Genomic DNA, 23,257 nt, shown 5'->3' with positions numbered 1-23,257 from the left:
GATCAGTCTTGCCCGAAACAACTATCTTGATCAGTTCACTCCCGTGTTTAAAAATTTTTAGTGGCCACTAAAGCTGTTTGAGCAGCAGAGGGTTTGTCTCTAAAGTCTTTCTTCGATTCCAGATCATCTGATAACAATGATAATTAGTCTCTATTCTTGTTAGAGGCAAGAGTGGGAAAACAAGAAACTGAGGTTGTTTACTTCTTCCCTTACACAAAGAAACCAGAAACAGCTCCAACCCCTTCTATTCTTTTTAACTTCGGTAAAAAGAGAAAGAAAAAGGTGCGGGAGCTGTAAAAGGCATTTTGAACTGCTCTGCCCCCCAGGTGCAAGAGCTAAATGAAATGAAACAAAATCAGCAATAAACTCCACCTTTCCACACCACTTCTCCTAGTCATACACTATCTCATCTCAACACATAGAAAAATAACCCATTTAAGTAAGACCTCAAGACAGTCTACAGTTTTTCGTAGTTGTCTGTAGCAAACTTGTACCTGTGAAACAAAGGGCAGCATTGAGGGCTGAAACATGTCTCTTTTTAAACAACTGTTCAAGAAAGAGTCCTTTGGTTTCTTTTGGGGCTTATCATTATGAAACAAAGTTTAGAGGAGACATATGAAGGGAAAGAAAATTACTATATTAATCCATTTAAATTTATGGATTGTTATGTTTATATTTACATAATAAAGTCCTCTCGGGCTTCCCTGGTGGCGCAGTGGTTAAGAATCTACCTGCCAATGTAGGGGACAAGGGTTCGAGGCCTGGTCCGGGAAGATCCCACATGCCGCGGAGCAACTAAGCCCGTGCGCCACAACTACTGAGCATGGGCTCTAGAGCCTGTGAGCCACAGCTACTGAGCCCACGTGCCACAACTGCTGAAGCCCACACGCCTAGAGCCCATGCTCTGCATTAAGAGAAGCCACCGTGATGAGAAGCCCATGCACCGCAACGAAGAGTAGCCCCCACTCGCCGCAACTAGAGAAAGCCCACGTGCAGCAACAAAGACCCAATGCAGCCAAAAATATAAATAAATAAATAAATTCCTAAAAAAATAATAAAGTACTCTCTAGGCTATTTAGAAAAAAACAATTTCCATTCTTGCCCACTGTAGGTAATGCTTTTGGCAGCTCTAAAACTTTTTGCAAACTCCCCACACATCTCTGTCAACTTATTAAATGGGTGTCATATCCATATTAACTTGGGAAGTTAGGGCTTCATATTTTATAACCTCCATTATAGGTTGGGAGATGGTCTCCCAGCTTATTTTCTAAGTGTCTCAAAAAAGAAAAAAAAAAGGGGGGGGGGGATGCGCGGGCGGGAGGAGAAGAAATTTTCCTAATACAATCTTGTCCAACTGTAGGATCCATGGGTGAAATACAAATTTGGAACTACTAAAGAAGTAATTGGGAATGCTTGTTGGGTGGTATGAAACTATTTGTAAAAACAGACTCCTTATGAGACTTTTTAAAGACTCATTTATTCATGATTATAGTGATATGAAAAATGTCATTGGAGAGAATTTTGCTTCCATGTAGAGTGGGATGGTCTGGAATTACCCTCCTACCACTAATAAATAGGAAACTGTACAAAATATAGAAAACAGCTGTTTTCGGCCCACACCCAGCATAGGACTGTGATCTCTGATAAGAGACACAAATGGGACAAGTTTTATTATTATGTGGATTTTCTGCCTGGAGGCAATTCCAGCCAGCTACAGAGGGAGTGGAAACTCAAATAGAGTCTGGCAATTCCCTGGAGATGAAGACATAGATCAGCATTCCAAGAGATCAAGGCTACTAGAATTTGTAAAGCAGAGGGATTGAAAGAAGGAAGCTATCCAGAGAAAAGCTCCCGAAACCTACATAGGTTGAGGCATTGAGTCTTTGGCTGCATATCAATCTGTACCTGTGTAGTATAAAACCAGTATGAAACCCCCTGAGGCTAGCCAGTAATGACTTGAGGAAATAAACAAGTACTGGGGAGCTGTAAAACAAGTAATTACCAGAGTTTACAAAGGGCCAGGAATCATTTGAGCTCCCTTCAGCCAGTGTGAAGAGAATACACAGAATATATGGGACATTCAGTAGACACCCCAGAGATCTTAAAAGAGGAGCTAAACTAGCCTAAGGATAAGCCTTACTCTGGACCAGTCCTAAAGGAGCTTAAAAACAAACCTTGAAAGGATCAAACTAACTCACAGTTGTTTATCAAAACAAGGCCAAAGTTCTTTACAGATCAAGAAGACAAGATCAAGTCATTCACAGTGGAAAATCTGCAATATCTTGAATCCAAGAAAAAAATTAGTAGACATTCAAAGAAACATGAAAACATGACCCATACCCAAAAGAAAAATCACTCTACCAAAATAGATACAGGCACAGGGAAGTTAAGTGATTGCCCCAAACTCATAGCTAGTTACTGCTGGATCTAGGCTTTGAACCCAGGCAAGGGTTAGAGGCCACAGTCTAACCACTATGCTAATCTGCATGTTGTATGACAGGACAAACAAGATGCTTCTCTCTACAACCTATCTCATTAGTGGAGATACACTGATGATGCAAAAGGTGGCTTCAGGGCCAGGCTGATGGAGTGATTGCAGTGAGCTGCAGTTCTTCCAGTTGGGACTTGCAGATTGTTGGTTGAAATGCCTTGATAGTTGGGGCAGCCTTGTATAGTACATCTCCAATAACCAAGGTACCATTCATTCAGTCACTATTTACTGTATTCCAGGCCTTGTTTTGTATGCTTCAGATGACTATCAGCCTAAAAGCATTTAATATATGTATTTTTAGATAACAGTACTTTAGAAAGACTACAATGAGCTTTGGCATCTTCATTTTAGTTGTCTAATAACCTATGCCCCGCCTATTTTCCATTGGGGGGGGTGTCAGATGGATCAAATGTGATAATGCTTGTGAAATAATTTGGCTATAATAAATCACTGTATAATCCTAATACATTGGTAATAATCAACATAGTACACATTTCTTTTGAACTGTGCACTGCAATGAGAGAAAAGTCAAATGCGGATCAAGTCATAGCACGGACACTTGACACTGAGCACATGAAATGTCAAGTCATAAGCTGTATGCCATCCATGGAATTCTTACAGGTACAAAATACCTTTGGAAACTTCTGATAATTGTTACAATAATCATATAGGGGTTTCTTGTGAACAATACGGTTTATCTAGTTTATTTTTCTATATTGTATTCAATCCTATTTCACACATACATTGTAATATATTCTATTTCATGCGCACATGCGTGTATGTGTATGTATTTAACTACAAGCTTTTTCCTAATATAGTACTTCTTTTGCGATCACTTGTAACACCTAGCAGAGTATTCAGGAAGTAGTCATTTAATTGAACCTGTGTTTTGAGGGTAAATGTTTAGACTTTTTTTTTCGTATAAAAGGTACAGGAATATACCTACTGATTTCCGGTATATCTTCAGTATATCTCTAGAATAATATAAAGGAGAGGTATAACGCTGGTTTCAGTGTTTTTTTCATTTATTATATAAAAGAAAAAAAAATTAATGCAGTTGGTTTGTACACATTTAAATTACATAAAACAAATCCATAGAAATTAGGATACTATATGCATGCACTCTGCATTTTCTTTGTTAAATGTTTTGGTTCACAAAAATAACAACACTTTTTTTTTTCTTTAAAGCCACTAAAGCAGAGGGAGAACAAAACATGCAGCACTGTACACATTTGCATAGTATATTTTACCCAGCATGCCTTGTAGAATGCTACACATTTACCTATATAAGAAAAATAAAAGGGGGTAAATTATCAAAATAAATAACTAAAATTTAAAGAAAGGAAAAATACTGGATAAAAGCATTTTTTTTCCACTTTGTAGCTGGAGATATAGCAATAGTTTGGGATATCAACAGCTCTCAGAATAGTAGGGAAATCTTTTTACATCAATTTGCCATTTTTATTTTTAGTATTAATAAGTTTATCTGTTTTTCCCTCCCACCACCCTTTCAAAAAAAACAGCTAATGGCTTTTACTTATGTTTCAAAATGGTATTCAGTACAAAACAAATTGAAGAATCCCTAAATACTTTTTTGTTGTTGTTGGGACATCTTTATTTCTCATTCTGACGGTAGGCTGTGAAAAATATAAAACATTTCAAACATGTCCAAAATTCAGAGGAGCCCTATAAGTTCACTTGCTGTTACTTTTTGTACTTGTTACTGAAGGAGAAGAAATAAGAACAGTAAATATAGTATGAGTCTTATCACAAAATAAAATTTAATAAGTTTTATGGAAGGGGATAAAGTAAAATAAATTACATCCACAGATTGCAAGGCTATGAAGTAAATTGCTGGAAAAGTATCAAGCAGCAAGTTAAAAAGATGGTAGATGAAATAAATCTGATAAAACGTAGAACTAAATCTATATACTTTTAAAAAATACAACTGCCAAATTTAACAGTGGATTTTGTTGTAAGTTTGTGCTATAACAAATGTGCTTCTTTCTCCTCAATCTATTTTTATATTATTGGCAAAATATATATCTTTTATAATTTTGTACTATACAATATATATTTTTGCTACATTATTTTTCTACTGCTAGTGCAGATTAGAAATAACAACACAGGTTTATTTTGGCAATAAAATGCTTTCATTTTAATAACATCCCAGAAAATATTGTAAGGCATATGAAAAATAAAAAATAGTATGCAACAATATAGCATTAATGATCCTGCATCTTAAAATACATCCCATATGCATACAGAATTCACACTGATTTCAGTTAAAGATGTGTGAAAGTGGCATGCAAGTAGAGAAAGAGTGGCCCCTACATAAATATAGACATAGCCATTTGTTGAGAAATTTAAGTGTTCAAAACATAACCAAGAACACTTACAAAGTATTGTAAAGCTGGAGGCCTGCCAATTTTGGTTCCTAGATAGTCCTCATTTTAACTCTATAATTTTCAAAGAGGAAGCATCAGTGTATTCCCCAAACACTCTAAATTCATTAATAACATATTCTACCATCTTTCTACAAACATTTTACATACATCAAAAGAAACAAAGGAAAATTTCATATGTAACTATGACTCCCCCAAACTCATGACTATTCACTCTTATTTATGTTTTCACGGTAAGTGGGAGTTACAGCCCTTAGTCAAGATTATCTGATGAAATATTTTCTAGTCCTCTCATAATGTCCCTTAATAACATGAAGCATTTGGTATGAAACCATCCACAAGTAGAAAGAGATACTTGCTACATGAGGATGAGTTTCATTTGAGAAAGTTCATTTTAACAAAAAAGGAAACCTTTAACAAGTAATTTTTGAATGCTGTAGCTCTGTCTGCTCATATAAACCAATTGTACTATTTTAAGTAACTTGACTGCTTAAGTCAACAACAAAAAAGTTATCCTTGTTGTCTATCTGACAACTATTGTATTGAGTGGTTTGATCATGATTATCATCTAAAAGAAGAGGACTGTTCTCTGCCCTATAGACACAGCTTGAGTAAGTAACTTAATAACAGTTACAGCATTAACAATATTTAAAGTGTTGAGGAACTAATGTTTAAAGGTATGAGGAACTAATGAAACAAATTTTATTACATAATTCCCTATAATGTTTTCATTCATAAAGTTATTCAAAGATGAATTTTATATAATTAACAAAGAAAAGAACATGCAACAGTGTCATGAAAGACAGAAATACAGGCAGAAATATAAAAGAAATAAGGGGTACATTCTCATTTATTTGAAACATTGATATGAAGTTTGTTCCAATGACATGAGTGTCCAAGATGATCCTACTCAGTAAATGGCTAAGTGTCCATAGGAGAAGTCAAGGATCAACAAAATTTGAATTTGCAAACCAACTTCACTTAAACATCAAATCTCTGAATCTACTCTCAGACTTGGAGCTAGATGTTATAACGAATTGCACACAAAAGCAATTTCCTTGCAGCTTGTCTTGTTCCCTATGATTACTGACATATTAAATGTTTACCTTGTCTCCTGATAAACTGTGAACTGATTGAAAGAAAAGTTCACTAACATGGAAGAAATGAAAGGGTGACAAGAGCATTTTGTCAACAGTTGAAAATCTAAGGGGAAAGTATATTTTAACAATTTATGCATTTAGCTTTGCAGCAAGGTTAGCAGTAAGAGTAATAAATTCCCTACTTATTGAAAAGTGTTTTCTCTTTAAAGACAGATTGTCTTCTCTAGAGAAGAGGTAGTATAAATATCAATATATAGGGCAATTTCTGTAGTGGCATTATTTTGTTTTTATTTTTTAGCAAATACCAAAATAAAATTGTGTAATAAGAAAATACACTAGCATGCAAATTAAGGTTGCCTAGAAATATTCTTAACTGACATCCTGGGTCTCAACAACATTTTATGATATGTTCATTCAAGGAGTTTAAATTTGCAAACCGTATTTTGGCATCATTTCCTTCTCTCCCTCCCTTTCACTGCTTTAGCTTCCAATTATGAATTTTAAGGCCCTCACACAAAAGACAAGTTCAAGTATGCAGGTATGTTAAAGAGGTTAACATTCCAAAAATACGTTTCGCAAACAACAACAATAATAATTAAAGTAATTAAGAAATTATTCAAAGGGAACAAATAATTTTCTCAGAATTTGTTTTATACTTAAAAAATTCATTTCATTAAGAACTAAGCAATGTCATATTGTCACATAATTAAGACTCTCTTACTAGGAAAGACTATCAGTCTGAATTGTTAATTTCAATTTTCTTTCCAACAGAACTGTATAAAGATAAGCGAGAATCATCAGTCATTTATAAACATTTCTAAGTGTTGCTTTAAATATTGGAGGAAACAAGATAACATGGTTGATTACAATACTGGAGTCACATTACAGCCTTGAGAATTAACATCAGGATTGACAAATTGCATTCCTTTTTTTTCCAAGACTACACTTCCACATTGTCACATGTGTCTACACTGTTACATGTTCGCTGACTGAAATTACAGAATATGTAATTTACATATTCTGAAATTATATATGCTGAAATTACAGAATATGTGGTTTATACTATAAGTTAAAGCAGCCTCAAACATTATAAGACTTGCTTCTCCTGCTTATCATTTGCTAATCTTTAAATGAAATCAGTTAAAAACGAAGTATTTATGGAATATGTATTTTCCAAAGGTGCTTGATGTGTTTGGTAAAAATAAAACTTTTCATTTAGTATATATCTGTATTTTAGTATCATTTACACAATAAACTCTAAGGTTTAAGAAAAAGAAAAAGGAAAATGCATATCCCTTATTCATTTGAAGATAACGTATTACAAAAGGAAGGGGAAAGAATATGCTAAATAAATCAAAGTAAAAATTTAAGTACATCCATCAAGAAAATATACATTATACCCTTTCCAAGATTGTTAGCTTTTGAATAAGAATGCAAAGCAAAACAGGTATGGACACTTGATGGTAAAGGAAAGATTGGTTTTGTGCACAGATATTGAATGGACCTCTCTATCAGCGTGACATAGAGGACGTAGAAACTAGGCTTTGAGAGGCCATTAAAAACAAGAGATTTTTAAAAGTTGAAAGAATATGGTAATCTTGCTGACTAGGAAATATATGTAAATGCTGTTACAGCTACCTGCCATAAAATGTAAATATCTTAAAGTAGTTAAATGGCCAGATTGCTAATGCTACTACAGAAAAAGCTGAACAGCTGTCTAGTCTAACACCTTGGTGCACTCTTTGCAATTAAATACTTTAATGCACACAAACAAGAAACCAGTAAAGCATATAGAAAAATGTTTTGGCTAGTGTTTTCTTTTTCATGCAAATATGTGCTGTACATGTAATAAATATATTTGTTTGCTGGAAAATGCTCTTCTGTGCTCTAACAAAGTATTCAGTAATGGCAGGTTGTATGTTTAGTAAAGTGCCTAATGGATATAGCTCTTTTAAATGTCTTAACTGAAAATTCTGTAAGCTTCACTAGATGACAAAAGAACCTCACAAGCCAGTATCACATGTTAACTTTTAGAATTCACTGAGCCCACATTTTTTAATTGTATCAAATATTTGCGATAACTTACATGATTATAGGCATCCTCATTATCAGCTAAACAGGTTCATAATGGGGTATGCACAGTGAATAACAGGAGGAGAGGGAATGCGGGGGTTATAATGAGGTTCAAGATATATACATAACTAATTAAGAATATGGAACCTATTTTCATGGTCAAGAAAATTATTTAACTGGTGCATGCTTTGAGAGCCTAAACATTGAAAGGCTTGGATGGGGGGAAATAAGATAACAGAATATGAATTATTATTGTTTTCCAAAAAAAATAGGCTTCATGACATGTACTAGTAGAAAAGGACTTTTATGCCTGATTCTATGCGAGTTTTAGAAAAATGGACTCTTAGAAACAAGAGTCTTTTCCTAAAGACATTTGTGTATTGTATAAAAGGGTCAATTTCAATAGTTTCTTGGATCATAGTGAATCTAAGGCTTCCTTGATTATTGGAGACATAAGGTCACTGATTCTGTAATTATAGTCACTGGAAAAACTGTGAAGACTTAATAGGTAAAGAGGAGTGTTCATTAGAAATAAAGCAGTTCAATCTTCAAATGCTTTATAATTCTCTGCAATAAAAATGATACAATTTTAGTAAACAAATCTATTCTGAATCTACAAGTTTATTTTTTTACTGCAAGCTCGTAAATTCGTTTTCACAGTTTTTCAATTAATCATTTTGTATAAACGCAGCTTTCAATATCAAAATTCAGTGTGTCCATGTAAAACAAAAAATCCTTAGCATGATTATAAAGAATTTGGTGAAGGGCTAGAACATTCAGATATTCAAAGACAGAGACTGAGTGAAGCAATGGAAAGATACTCAATTGTGCTGGCGGTGAACATGGAACCCGTATTTGTGGTAAGTGGGATAGGTGAAATCCCATCTGGAGATGTTTAGCCTTGCACTCAGGAGGATCTGTGCCCATTCTTACTGTCTGACTTCAGATTCCTGAATGTATGTAGTTGTGCTCAGATTGATTAAAGGGGAAACAACACCCCATTTTCCATCTCACATAACCAGCTATGATTGGGCTTCTCTTTACTATTCTCTCTCACTGCTAAAGAAATTTTGAGTTTTTTTTTTTTGCCAACTTCAAACAAGCTAACAGTTGTGACTAAACAAAAAGCAAAACACTTTGAATACAACAGCTGTGCCAGAAAAGAAATAAAAATATTAAAATCTGAGGAGACTGTAGAATTTCTGCATTAATTTGAGATTTTTTTTTTGCACTATCAATACATTTGGTAAGTTTGAAAAGCCATTCTGGCAACGTTAACATATATTAAAATGTTTATACATTCCAACTTTAAGTGTAAATTTAGTCTCCAGCAAATAAATACCATAGCTGGTTTTGGCTTCTATTGGTATTTTGATTTTATTGATTAGTTTCTTTTTTTTTTTTTCAGATTTTTAAATTGATTACAACATGCTCAAGTAGACTTTCTAGTCGATTCACCCAAATTCCAACAGGAATTGGTTTATAAATTGGTTCCAACTGGAACTGGTCATTTGGAATTTCCAGCATGGGAAATTATTTTATATGTGCCTTGATAAGTACCTTAAATTACAAATTGATGTGTCTAAACCTAATGAAGAAAACAAAAGGTACTGTTATGTAAATGTTGCACTTAAAAATATCTCTATGATTGGGCATCTAACATCCATCTAGACTTAAGGGCATAATGTACACTTTTTTTTTTTTTTTTTCTTTTTGCCCCTTCTTAGCATCAATGACAGCAGCCCATAAGCACAGTCAATACTGTGCTGTAGTTGCCAAGTTAAGATGATTGGTTGTATCCTAGCAGTGCAATGGCAAATTGTCAACAGATGAATATTTTGTTTGTTTCTGCAGACTCAAAGCCTATGTCGAGAGTCATGGCTATATCCCCCAGGCGATCCTCGGTTCCTATGAGGTTTGTAAGTGTCCTGGTATGAGTCAGGGTAATCTTCTTCCACGAGAGGGTAATGATCTCGGCTATGCTGGGAACTGGAAGACAAGCGGTTCCTACTCTTCCGAGCCCTTTCATTGTGATAATTTTCATCAGAGGTCATTAGACTTCGCCTTTCAATTGGAGAGTTCTCTGTGGAGTGGTTGCTGTACCTCATACGCTGACTCTAAAAATATCAGATGGTTCACTGGTTAAATTACATCAGCTTCATTCATCTAGAACATGCAAATGTATGTACAACAGTAGGATCTGGACAATAAGATGCTAAATATCTGACTCAATAAAACATTCTGATGTACAAATGGTCTGCTCGAAATACCTGGTCTTATGTATTTGGGACACAACATGCAAAGATGCCAAAGTGCTGGTAGTTTATGAATTTAATTACATAATACTGCATAATTATGCTTCCTATTAAAAACATAGAATTTAAAGTTAGCTGCTGAATGGAACTTAATATATTTACGAAGGCCTAATAATTCCACTTCTATTGCAAAATGAGGATTATTTTACTGTTGGGAAATAAGTTAAAGTTCAGAATAGCACCTGTTATTTTATTCCTCTCTTGAACTGATAAAACCTTTCTCCTCCTAAAGTCACACACTTCATCTTTATTAGCTGAATGTTCCTGATACCTTTTAAAAATATTTTAATAAAATTATGATTTGTGCTACCCATAAAATATGTTTCTACATCCTACATAAATGTAAGACTCAGCAATATTCTCTCCAAAGAAGTACACAATAATTATAGAGCCAGTGAATTGATATATTTACAATTCTTGCTTCCTCAACTGAAATGTCCTGCAAAAATAATCTTCAGAATATAAACTAAATTCCTCTAATACCATTACTTGAAATTAATATCTTCAACACTTATTTGAGCGCTCAGAAAAGGCGATTAACGTTTTTCTTCAAATCATGGGAAAACATGTATCATAGCTGTGTCTACCTGCTTAGGTAGGTCGCCTCAGTTAAGAAACAGGAAGCTGATGAAACCAAAGACCCAGATGCATTTCCTCTAAAGGACACTCACCTGCACACAGCAGGAAGCTCATTCAACAGTCACAGCCTGTGCCGGGAGCCCCAACCAGGGGTCTCACAATTAAGTGCCCATGGTTACTAGGAGAAATAGGCCCCAGGATAAAGGGCACCACGGTAACTCAAGTGAAACTGGGAGAAGCACTCTACGTGGATGTCTTGGAGGTGATAAGTCAGGAGTGTTATATTCATAAACAAAGTGCAACATTTCATTTCCACCTACTAGTGTAGGTGGAAGCATATTGCTTCATGAATCCATTTCTCACCCTACAATGTACAATTCGGAGCCAACCCAAACCAGTCAGTGGAATGCCACACTCGGATCAGCAGGCAGGCAGTGAAACAAGGAGAGAAAGAGTCCCAGTGCACACATATACTCTGCATATTATAATAGCCCGTTTCCCAAGTTCATTTCCAGCCTCGAAAGCTATCCATTTACATGGCAGTTTTTTGCTTACAAAGATGCAATTTTGTAAAAGAGTAATACAGTTAAAATAACATTTGAGAGAGTGCCATTTATCTCAGAGTTAACTCTATATGATCTACAATTATGACTATCATTATAACCCATTAATACAAAACTAGTCATGATGCACGAGAGTTCAATTGACTACCTGTTCCTCAGTCAGCTGGGGGTTTGGCCACATTCCAGCAGCGGCTTGGTAGATGGTACATAATAATTGATGGAGGAAGGCAAGATTCACTTTGTATCATAATGCCTCCGGCTCCCCACATCTAGCCCTGAGTGCAGCACCAGAACAGCAGGAGAGCAAGCCTCCTGCTCCTACACTCATCCTCAGCTTCCCTAAAGGACACTGGCCATAGCCGATGACCGAGGTGGGCCCTGCCCACCCCTAAGAAAACTCAGGGATTCACGACTGTTTCCAAACAAGGCGACTCTACTTGTGTGCATGTTCTGTTTGGGCAAGCTAGGGGACAGGCCCCACAGCCTGGGGGGTAAGGATTAGGTAATGGTGGCCATAAGGCCCATCTGTCTCACATACCTTACTTAGCTAGCCCTGTGCCTGGCACTGCCACCACTGTATAACCCTTAAGAAGTGACAATGGAGAGGTAATGGACAGTTGCATAGTATGTAGAAAGTTTCTTAGCAGGGTTTAGACATAGGAGGGATGAATTTACCTAGGTAAAAGCCATTATAAATGAACAGAGAACAAAGTTCTAAGGAAAACGCCACTCTCGGGGTAACTTTGTCTAGGGCAGATCATGATTAGGTAACACTTTTTGAGTTTGTAAAAATGTAAAATAGTCTGTATCTGTTAGAATCAATGTAGCCAAAAGATGTGAATCTGAAGAATTCTGTTGCCAAGACTTCAGAGCAAGTATATGAACCAAAGTGATCTGAGTTTGTAAAAATGTAAAATAGTCTACATGATTAGGCAATACTTTAGATTTTTAATATAGTAACGCATGGTTCTCTAGGCCACTCCCAGTCTCCATCTCAATCAAGTTTCCTATAGAACCTTAAACGTAAGGTTGTAAGAGCACAGGTGACACTACCTGTAACCCAGAAATTGCTGTGGGATATGGTGAGAGTGCTGTGGAACCCAAATTCCTTCCAAGCAGTGGGGTCATGGGGGTGCTACTGGTCGTGTGAGTGGCACGCCAGTAGGCCTCAAGGTATTCTCCCAGATGTTCACACGCGTCCTCCAGCTGGTTTTCATCCAGTATAACATCAAACATTTCCTGTAGATGACAAGGAAAATCCATTTTATTTCTACTTCAGGTTTTAGGCAATGAAACCTAAAATTTCACTGCACGTGGATAATATTGTTTCTAATGTCCAGTAGCAAATATCAGACTTGAGGGGCTGTACTGGCAGTTGCTAAAGTTAAAGTCAAGTGAAGAACTGCACAGTTAACCATGCACAAATTTGGACATTCACATAAAAATGGGAAAGCTCATCAAATATTTGGATCTTTCATTATTTAGAAAAAAGAAAGATGAGGTACATGTAAAAGTGTTCTAAGGAGAATAGAGTGAAAACACATATGTATTCACATCTTTATCCATATACTCCTATAGATACTTACTGAATACATTCTTTTATATACTATATAAAAGTTTTGAATTATACTTCAGAATAAGAGAGAAGCAAGTTAATGGTACTGAAAGAGGAGTTCTAGAAATGTTTCGGTAACAAATGTATCACTGGAATAAACATTTCATCTCCCAAAGTAACTATGTTGGAGGAAATAACATTTACTTAGGTAATTTTTAGAATGTTGGTGAAAATGTTATCTGTTATCTGTTATCCGTCTCGTGGTAAAGCAATACGAAAGGTTTAGGATCAATAGTAGAAAACCACAGTATAGTGACTTCTGCTACCAGAGGATCATTGTGTGAAACGGTTAAAAAAGAACAAGAACGAAAACTTGATTGCAGCAGTGGTAGGCAGGGAGTTGGGGGGTAGTTCACCCAAGAAGTATCTGGGGTCCATGTTTCTGTCAGTAAGGACTTTGTCCAACACCTGTTCTATAATCAGGAAGTTGTTCTTCTGCCCCAAAGAAGAAGAGTGGCCCCTCTGTCACTGCAGTGTGGTCAGGAACACAGAATATAACTGGGACACAGATTCCCTGGAGGGACAGTCAGATAACCGTGGCACCTCATAAAGAGAAAAGCCATTCCATGGGTAAGTGAAAGCACACCCCCGACTTTCAGCCGCTGAATCCACTCCTTCCCTCTTGCACCACTTCCACCTGCTTTTACAAGCTCATTTTACCAAAGAAGGAGCTCCCAGTAATGAATCAAATACAGGGTTACTGCCATCAACACTTGATGCGGCAGGTGGATTGTAGGTTTGTAACAACTGGATGACTCTGAGTTGGTGGTGGATCAGCTGACTCACTCTCATCAGCACGAGGGCTCCCTGAAGCAGAAGTCACCATGGAAACAATCTCTCTCCCAACATTTACTCTTTGAATGTTTTCATCAGGTTGATCTTTACTGAACAGTTTGACCCTAATTTGCAAAGCAGTTTCAAAGTCCTTGGAGCAGTGAGATACGTTTAGCAACTAGGAAAGGAATAAGGTGGCTTCAGTCTAAACCGACTGGTGTTTGAGAAGACTCAGCCAGTTGAAGTCATGTAGAAACCTTTCCCCCACAAGAACACTTATTAGTGGATTTCAGATGGGTTTTTGCATATTTTATTCATTCATAAAATGTTTACTCGGTACCTATTCTGTGCTAGGCATTGTGGTATACTGTGGCAAAGAAAACAGGCTTCATCCCTATACTCAAGAAGCATCCAGTCTCGGGGGAGAGACAAGTATTAAAATCCATAATATCCTACATCACACCGGGACTTTAATTCAGAACAACAGAGACTGAGCCAGTGAATGTTCAGAGCTGCAGCTTAAAGTTCTGGATTTAGAAGGAGGCCCAGAGAGATATGTGAAAGTTAAATTTATGAGGGAGAGAAAATTATAAGTCAAAGAATTCTATCTGCAGAGGGAAGAGAATAAAACAGACAAAGAGGGGCAAAGACACAACGGAAGAGACGATAGAGCCCATGAGAGAATAGGAAAACAGCTAGTTCCTACAGTGTCAGTCAACATACATCCTTACAATAAATCCTCTTTCCACTAAAGCAAATCAAGGGAGTGTCTGTCTCCTGCAATCAAAAGCTCCCTCCCCCCATTAATCTGAGCCGTCAACAGTTACAAACATAGACTCTGAGAAATGTCCCTAATGCTCTGATACACACATTGCATCCTCTGATAGCATTGCAGTGCTAACTTGAGTGGAACAAGAACAGCCCCATTCCAAAGGGCGTGCACAGACTCAGACAGATGACACAGGAAGAAGAAAGAGGAAACCGCATGGCATTGGAACAAGGGACCACTCTGTCACCCACTCCAGGCTAAAATCGTCCACAAATTCTAGACTGTATTTGTTCTGGAGTCTGCTGTTTACATAGTGTTATTTATGTTAACTGTATAATTCAATTAGGTAGATCTCATTCTTTAATGTGGGATCTCAACAATGTGTAATCTCAACAAGTCATTTTCTTGCTTTCATAAGGTCCCAAGTTAATGAACCCTCCAGGGACACTTGGACTGAGGGTTCTAACTATTACAGCCAGGATTGCAAAGTCCAGAGAGGGCAAAACAAGGTAAGCAGCCCTCCTTGCAGAGTGTGATTTGAAAGAGATTTCTGTCTCCCTGGCTGTTCCACATGTTACATGGTTACAATTAAATATATACTTAATTACAAGCAGTTTTAATAAAGTACTTCTCTTTGCCAATGGATACAATTTGTATATATCAGCACATGGCTGTTTGCTGAAGCCTCAATCATTTCTAGGAAACTAAGCTTTTGCACTGCTAAAAAGACAGCTATATGATAGAAGATGATCTGAAATTGCTTTTAGGCTTTCAAAATCACAGAGCAAAGCAAATTTCAGCCTCTGAATGAATACTGACATATGCAGCTTATTTCCAACTAAGAGGAATCTCACAGCCTGGATATCTGTGACAATTTTTCTTTTCAACTGTTTAGGAAATAACACAGCTGATTAGACCAGAGTGTTAGGAAATGAGGATAAGGGAGAAAAAAAAATTTTTTTTTAATTATACAAAGAGAAATTCAACGAAAAGCAGCCAAATGAATTATGCAAACCAGCTTCGGCAATTTTTCATAAATTTAAAAGTTTGGGCTTCCCTGGTGGTGCAGTGGTTAAGAATCTGACTGCCAATGCAGGGGACACGGGTTCGGGCCCTGGTCCGGGAAGATCACACATGCCGCGGAGCAATTGAGCCCCTTCGCCATAGCTACTGAGCCTGTGCTCTACAGCCTGTGAGCCACAACTACTGAGCCCGCGTGCCACAACTACTGAGCCCGTGCGCCACAACTACTGAAGCCCATGCACCACAACTACTGAAGCCTGCGTGCCTAGAGCCCGTGCTCTGCAACAGAGAAGCCACCACAATGAGAAGCCCGAGTGCTCCAACGAAGAGTAGACCCCGCTCACCACAACTAGAGAAAGCCCCGGCGCAGCAATGAAGACCCAACGCAGCCAAAAATAAATAAATAAAATAAATAAATTTATTTAAAAAAAAAATGTTCAAGCCTAGCTAGCTCCTTACTGTGTAATACATGAAGCCTCCAGCATGGGATATGGATGCAGAGAGCTATCTAACCAGGAGAAGAGGGTGTGGGTAATGGGACAGTCACGGGCAGTGAACAATTACCCACTCAGTGATACCATGCTCTTGGGACTGCCGGAGATAAGGGTAACACTGAGCTGTTTTCAAAGCACCGACAGACACAGCACACGCCTCTGACATTTTGTGATGGGATATTTTCTTCAGCTGAGGTGGGCAGAAATAATGTGGCTTCCAAAGTAAATAAGGAGTGAACAGAGGAGTCAAAACAAATCACCAGAAAACCAGGCAGAGTAGGTCCCTTTTCTGGACAACCTCTTTCAGAAAAATGAAAAACTAAAGCATTAGAAATAACAAGAGTGAAAAACATACCTCTAGCTTATCCAGTGGTCCAGAGAACAAAAATGACAGGGAAGAAAGGGAAAGATTGAAGCTGAATAAAATGGGAATGAAGAAAATTTGCAAGTTTTAAAAATTTTTTTTAAGTATTTAAAGATCTGTCTAGTTCATCATTCACAGAGTATCACAAACGTTCCTAAGGAAGGCACCTGAATTAGAGCAACCAACCATCCTGGTTTGCCGGGGACTGAGTGTTTCTGGGTACTTGGGACTATCAGTGCCAAAATCTGGAAAACTGGGGAGAAATGGAATGGTCAGTCACCCTAGTTTTTAGAAAAAATGGAGCACATTTCAGTTCCTACATTGACAACTGCAACAGGTTTCATTTATTTCTTTTACATTCTCTTGGGAGGGAAGATATAGAGAGAGTGGGCACGTCTTTCTTTATGACTGTGAAATATATACTTTCTAGCAAAGAGGGAGAATCTCATTAAAGCAAACATAATTTCTTATATGTTTTATCTAGGAGTTGTTATTAAACATTTTTAAATAAAAAGTTTATAAAACTTAGAAATTAATTTTGCAGTTTAATCTTAACTTTTTTAGAAAGTTGGTGCATTACTGAATATTAGCTAGACAGGGGATTAAATATATACAAACTCTCCCATGGTATATGCATTGCTTTACATTTATTTGTTGTGCAGAGATAAAACCTCACATGGGGCATCTTTCCTATTTCTAAGTGGAAAAACGAAATAATAGGGGTGAGCATACTTTTACTTGTTATTGGAATATAGAGATCCTGAATCTGCCACCATTAAAAAAAAAAAAAAAAAAGACTGGCAAGTACTATTCAGTGAAATAATATGGCTGAATGGCAAATATGCAATGCTAATTATAAAATAACCAACCAATGTTTCTTTCATATCAAAATTGTATTCTTTATATTATTAAAGCTTTTGAATTCCTGAGTACTCAACTCACTGGTCAACTAGTGATAGGAAACTCTAAGTTAAAGGGATTTTGAAAGATTTAGGAGATCTCATGGGGATAAAGGAAAGCCTACCGATATCATGGGGCTCTAGCAGTTAGTTTCAGGCACAGTTTCCACTTTAATGAGCCAAAAGGGAAAGACAATCAGAATTCCTGCCACTGATAAGTGGGGAAAACATGAAGGCAAAGAATACAGTGACTTTGATCCCTTCTAGTTCCTCTCTTTTAATGATCCGTGACATTCATTCTGAACCCAACCACATTTTCCTCACCACACCCATCTATCCGGTCCGTTCTTTTTTTTTTTAAGATGGTCCTGCTTTTTATTTATTTATTTATTTGGCCGCACTGTGTGGCTTGTGGGATCTTAGTTCCCTGACTAGGGATTAAATCTGGGGCCATGGCAGTGAAAGCTCTGAGTCCTAACCACTGGACCGCCAGGGAACTCCCATCCTGTCCACTCTTACTCTTCAAAGATTATAACAACATTTACCCATGCTACTGTCTGCAGAAAAGGCACCCAGTGTTTTTGTTAAGTCCGTATTAATCCAATGCTTTAAATCATAGTATTGAAGTATCCCTAACTCGGTATATCTAAGTTGGGTGGCTGAAATTCCTGCAAGAGTAGTCGCCTTAGAACTGAGAGAAACTAGATCCCGTGTGGTCTTGTTTCATGAAGGAAACATCTGAAATCAATTATTCTCTTTTTTCAAAAGTAATGTTGTGAATTAAACTATGACCATCCAGAGGCTTTGTAATAATGAATGCACCAATGGGGATGGCGCTTCAGGTAGGTGAATTCACCCAATTCTAAATAATTTAAATAAAATTACTGGAAAAGGGCAGTGGAAAATTACTACCATGATAGCAATACTATTGTGATAGGATACTGAGCACTGTCACTCACTTCAGAGTTCCTGTGTTTAATAAATCTGAGTCCATTCAGCAATGGAAAATGAAGAGTGATAGAAGAGAATGACCATGGTTACTGTAATGTTAGAGGTTTGCAAGACTGTGGAGGAGACACTCCCCTCTAGCAGAGAGAGCAATCAATGTCATTTTACAAGCACAGAAAAATTACAGAGCTCAAAGAACCAGGGTCAGCTTTTGGTAACACAAACCAGCTTGTAGCTAAGTAGGATTAAAGGATTACATTTCATTTATATATTCAATTGTCTGCCTATCTGCTTTTCTCACCATGCATTACGTAGCTCTTGTGACCATAGTACTGGGGCAATTTGAACTTCGCGCTTCTTAAAATGTACTATTTTCAACTTCTCTGAAAAGGAAAAGGGCACCAATACCTGGTAGAAGCAAAATGAAATCCAACACTATAGGGTACAGAAGGCTATTCCAAATGCAAATTCAGGCTGGTCATATAAAAATACATATATGAAAAGGGCTTATGGGTTCTAGTCTCACAAACCCCTTTTCTGTCTGCATCCCAACTTTTCTTCTGTGAATCCAGAGCAGGCAATGAAGGAAAGTTCCTCCCTCTTCCAGAGTAGAACTATTCAGTAGCCCATCCTCCCAGCTCATCTTTCTGTCTGTGGCAGATTAAAAATGGCCACAAGTTCTTTGACACTCCCTGCATAGAGACGGAGGGTTTATGTCCCCTCTCCTTGAATCTGAGCAGCCTCTAGGTTCCCTTGACTAGCAGAAGGCTGTGGAAGGGATACTGAGCCAATATCCAAGCCCAGTATCTAAGTTAAAGGGAGTGGAATACTTGCTCTTGGAGCCCTGGGAGCTGCCATGTAAGAAGCTCATATTCCTGTTGGAAAGATCTCGTGCAAGAGCCCTGAGACCACGCGGAGAGGGAGAGGAGCTGGCTGAGCCCAGCCTTCCAACCATTCCTGCTAAGGGACCAGGTCAGCCACCAGCTGAGTACCACCAAGTGGTTATCATATGAAGTCACTAAGTTTTGGGATAGTTCGTTGCACAGAAATAGGTAACCAGAACCTTGTCCTAGAACAAGGATGGCAGCTTTGGTGGGCTGGCTACATTGGGCCTGCCTCCTGCTTCTATAAACACAATTTGACTGGAACACTTGTATTTGTTTACATACTGTGTGTGGCTGCTTTCCTCCTACCAAGGCAGAGTTGTGTAGTTTTGTGAAGAAGACCACATGGCCCACAGAGCCTAAAATATTTACTATATGGCTCTTTACTGAAAAAGTTTGCTGACCCCACTCTTAGAAGAAGCCTCACCCATGAAACCCATGATTCTCTCTACAGGAGAATGCATAATAGCCCGTCTGTTGCCATTCACTCTCTAAAGTCTTGCTAGATGAGGAGACAGAGATCTTACGCTGGCTTTGCCCAAGGTGCATGACCTTTGGAAAGCCAGTTCACCTCTCTTGGTTTCAGTCCCCTCATTTGTAACATGATCAGTCTTTCCTTAGAACTGTGCCATGAAACACTAAAATGGTTCTATAGTCAAAATTCAGGGGAAGCACTGTACACGACCTATCCTAATGGAGAGATAAAATGCTCATTAGCACATTAAGGCTCTTGTTGTAAAGAAACCAGTCTACGTTTGTTTACTTAGGTGTTTTCTCAAACATTTTTGGTACCAAAGTGCTTTCCACCTGTTGACATTGCATATGCAACCTGTCGTGGGAAGAACACGCTCCAGGAAATACTACACAGGGTGCTTTTCAAGTTCCCTTTTTGCCTCAATAGTCCCTGAGTTCATTTTTCTGGCTACAGAGAGTCAACTTTTTTCAGTACTCTTTTAGACTTCCCTTTCTAAAGACTGCCGCCTTTAATTTCTTAGCAATGTGAGATTCCACCAGTGTAATTTGCTGACTTTTCAGATTGGAGACGCAGTGGCCAATTTAGCAAGTTGCAAATTCTCCTAGAGGAACTAAAATGACACAGTGATCACCCGTCTTTGGATGAAAATGATAATTATGGTCTTGAAGTAGGGTAGGGACAAATGCAGATACATTTTGAGACTACTACTGGTTTTTATAATCCGAAGATTCTTTTCGTGAATGCCAAAATAGAGTGTACAATTCCTTCTTAGCATTACAAATGCTATTCAAATAATATTAAATGAACATGTTTAATAATGTAAAGAGTGTTTAGAAAATATTAAATTCAAGGTAACCTTGCTTATCCAGACTGCTTGTTTAGAATTCCAGGTTATCGAACCAATTATATAAAACAAGGAAGTGTTTATCCTGCTGAAATAATGACAGGGTAAAGCTGCCTTCGCAGTGCATGAGGCTGTTGGAGATTCCTGACACGAGGACACATCCTAAGGCAGCTCACAGTATTATGTGCATTTAAGTGCAGGTATCTTTTCTTGGTTCCAGTTATTTCAGATGAAACATGTACTGTATACATACTCAACTATCAACTGTCTCAGCAGCTAAAATACATCAATTTTAATAAGACACAAGTTATTTTGTCTAGTAATTATTAGGAATAAACGTTAATAAACTCATTCTCATAAAAAGATCAAATTAAAAAGGAACAAGTTCAATTCACCTGAAATGCATCTCAAGGAATCACTTACTGAGACTTCTTATAACATTATTAACCAAAACTTGTGTAGATATTCATCTAAACCAGTGGTTCTCAACCAGGAGTGATGTTTTTCCCTAAGGGGCATTTGACAATGTCTAAAGATATTTTCGGTTGCCACAACTTGGGGTTTGTTACTGGCCAGAGATGCTGCTAAAATCCTACAATGTACAGGACAGGTCCCTATAATAAAAAATTATCCAACCCACAATGTCAATTGTGGAGAAACCCTGATCTAAATTTCTCTTTTAATCTAAAAAAGATTTATAAAGTAGTATCTGTAAGGATATTTATGACCTAACAAATTGTTTGCCAAGAGTTGACTCAACCAATGGAACCTTTTTAGACTATCTGCTCCTTGAAGGCAGGAATGTGCCTTTGTCTCTCAAGCACCTAGCAAGGCAACAGGCCTAAAGCTTAAATAATGTTTGCTGAGTGTATTTTAGTTCTCGCCAAGAGGGTTGATTGCAGGTGAGCTACACAGAATTGAAATGACTAAATATTTGAGCTTGTCTGGTTTAACCATATGGAGACATGGATACCACGTCTTCAGACATGCCCACATGTCATTCTGTGAAACATCTTAATCATGTTTTCAAACAATAAGCATATTACTTGACTTGATACATCTTCTGCTTATGTTTATACTCTCCTTTTCCCTGGGTTCTACAACCCTCATGATTTCAATGACATGTCTGTGCTGATCACTTCCAAAATCTAGATAGAATCAGAGTGTCAGAGTTGGGAAGGGATGTTAGCTACCATAGCCTTCAGCCTTCACCAGAGGAGATTCCTTCCACGACACCTGACATCAGGTCCTAGAGCCCACTCCACCCCCATCCCTGCCACCAACTGAACGCAATTAGAGACAAGCTCTCTACTTAGAAAGCCGTCCCATTCTTTTCAGCATTTGCATTTGAGCAGATGTGTGAAATGCCTTCCTCCTGTTGGGTGAGTCTGATCGCTGTGTCAAATGAAATTACACAGGCCTAACTGCCCTCAAGTCCCCCCAGATCTGCTCCCCATACTCCCACAGATCTTAGCGCCACGTCTGGGACCTCACAGAACCAGCGCTGCCCTCACAGTGTGGAGCTCTACATAAGTGAACTCAGACACGGCCAATGAGATCTGAGCTATGAATCCGTGTTTTTCCTTTTGTACCTTCCCTCTTCATTTTCTGCCATTTAAGCAGGTGGCAGGGTCTGTGCTTCCTTGTCTGGTGGGGGAGGGAGGTGTCTGTGGCAGGAAATCACCAGCTCTCCATTTCCCCTTCTGGATTTTGTGTCCCCAAAGCCTAAATTGGTTGGAAACATTTTGTGCTAACTGTCTCCGGAAACAAAAGAAGGTGAGGATGCTTTTAGATACAACAAAAGCAGAGAGTTCCTTTAATAGTAACAAGAGGGGGAAAAAAAGGAAGATATCTCCACTCCCTCAGACAGAGAAGAGAAGGGAGCTCTCTTGCCAATGTCCCAGAGAGGAGGGGCTATGTGTCTCCCAGCCTTGCCAAAGACCCCCTGTTCCTGATAAGGTCTGATGCAGCACAGCCTCCATCCTTAAGGACCACGTGGATTTGGTCAATGAATAGGTTGTCTGCATTGGAACTCTCCCCCTCACTCCCTCAACTTCCCGCCAGCCCCACCCTTTGTCTTTGTTCTGCCCTGGATTAGGGTAAAGGCAGCTGCAAGCGTGGCTAAACATCCTGCCTGCTCAGTGGGCTAAGGGGTCAAAGTAGAAAATGAGCTATTTCTTGCACATCGAAGTTGGGGGTCTACACTACACAGCTATGTGTACTAGTGGAGCAGTATGGTGGACAGAGATTGGCTGGAGTCAGACAAAGGGGTTGAATCTTGGGGCCCACTTATTTTTTTTTAATTTTTATATTGGAGCACAGTTGATTAACAATTAATTGTGACCTCCAACAAATTTCTTAGTGGGGACTTAGCTTTCTCCTGTAGGAAGTAAGGATAGTATTATCTACTGCGGCGGTCATAGAGGTGCATGCCGAGATTTCCCCTGGAGTGAGGACTTGCTGTGCTGAGTGCAGTCAGCAGACAGCCTTGGGCTGCTGCGCCTTCAGGATCCACCGGGGCACTCAAGCAAGGACCTGCTCTCCCCAGGCTGCTCCCAGCCACCGCCTGAGCACAGCTCGTGGACTAGAGCCTGAACGTTTCTGCCCAACGTGAGGCTCCTCTAGTGCTCTGGGGAGCCCCC

The 23,257-nt window shown here is 38.3% G+C and overlaps 1 protein-coding gene across 8 annotated transcripts in view; it reads right to left on the bottom strand.

Moving 5' to 3' along the window:
* Window positions 1-9,923: 9,923 nt before the first annotated feature.
* CACNB4 (calcium voltage-gated channel auxiliary subunit beta 4) overlaps window positions 9,924-23,257 on the bottom strand; it is a gene marked incomplete at its 5' end in the record, with an annotated part of 250,477 nt that continues 237,143 nt past the window's right edge. For all 8 annotated transcript variants that reach the window (XM_082395765.1, XM_082395769.1, XM_082395766.1 and 5 more), the window contains 2 exons: window positions 9,924-10,186; window positions 12,580-12,765. In XM_082395765.1, coding sequence (XP_082251891.1) covers window positions 9,926-10,186; window positions 12,580-12,765 — 447 coding nt within the window. In that variant the 3' untranslated portion in view covers window positions 9,924-9,925. The remainder of the gene's footprint in view (window positions 10,187-12,579; window positions 12,766-23,257) is intronic.

This window comes from Balaenoptera borealis (assembly GCF_965194805.1).
Source record: "Balaenoptera borealis genome assembly, chromosome: 6".
NCBI lineage: Eukaryota > Metazoa > Chordata > Mammalia > Artiodactyla > Balaenopteridae > Balaenoptera > Balaenoptera borealis.
The sequence above is the reverse complement of the archived record's forward strand: the minus strand, read 5'-3'. Positions and strand labels throughout refer to the sequence as shown.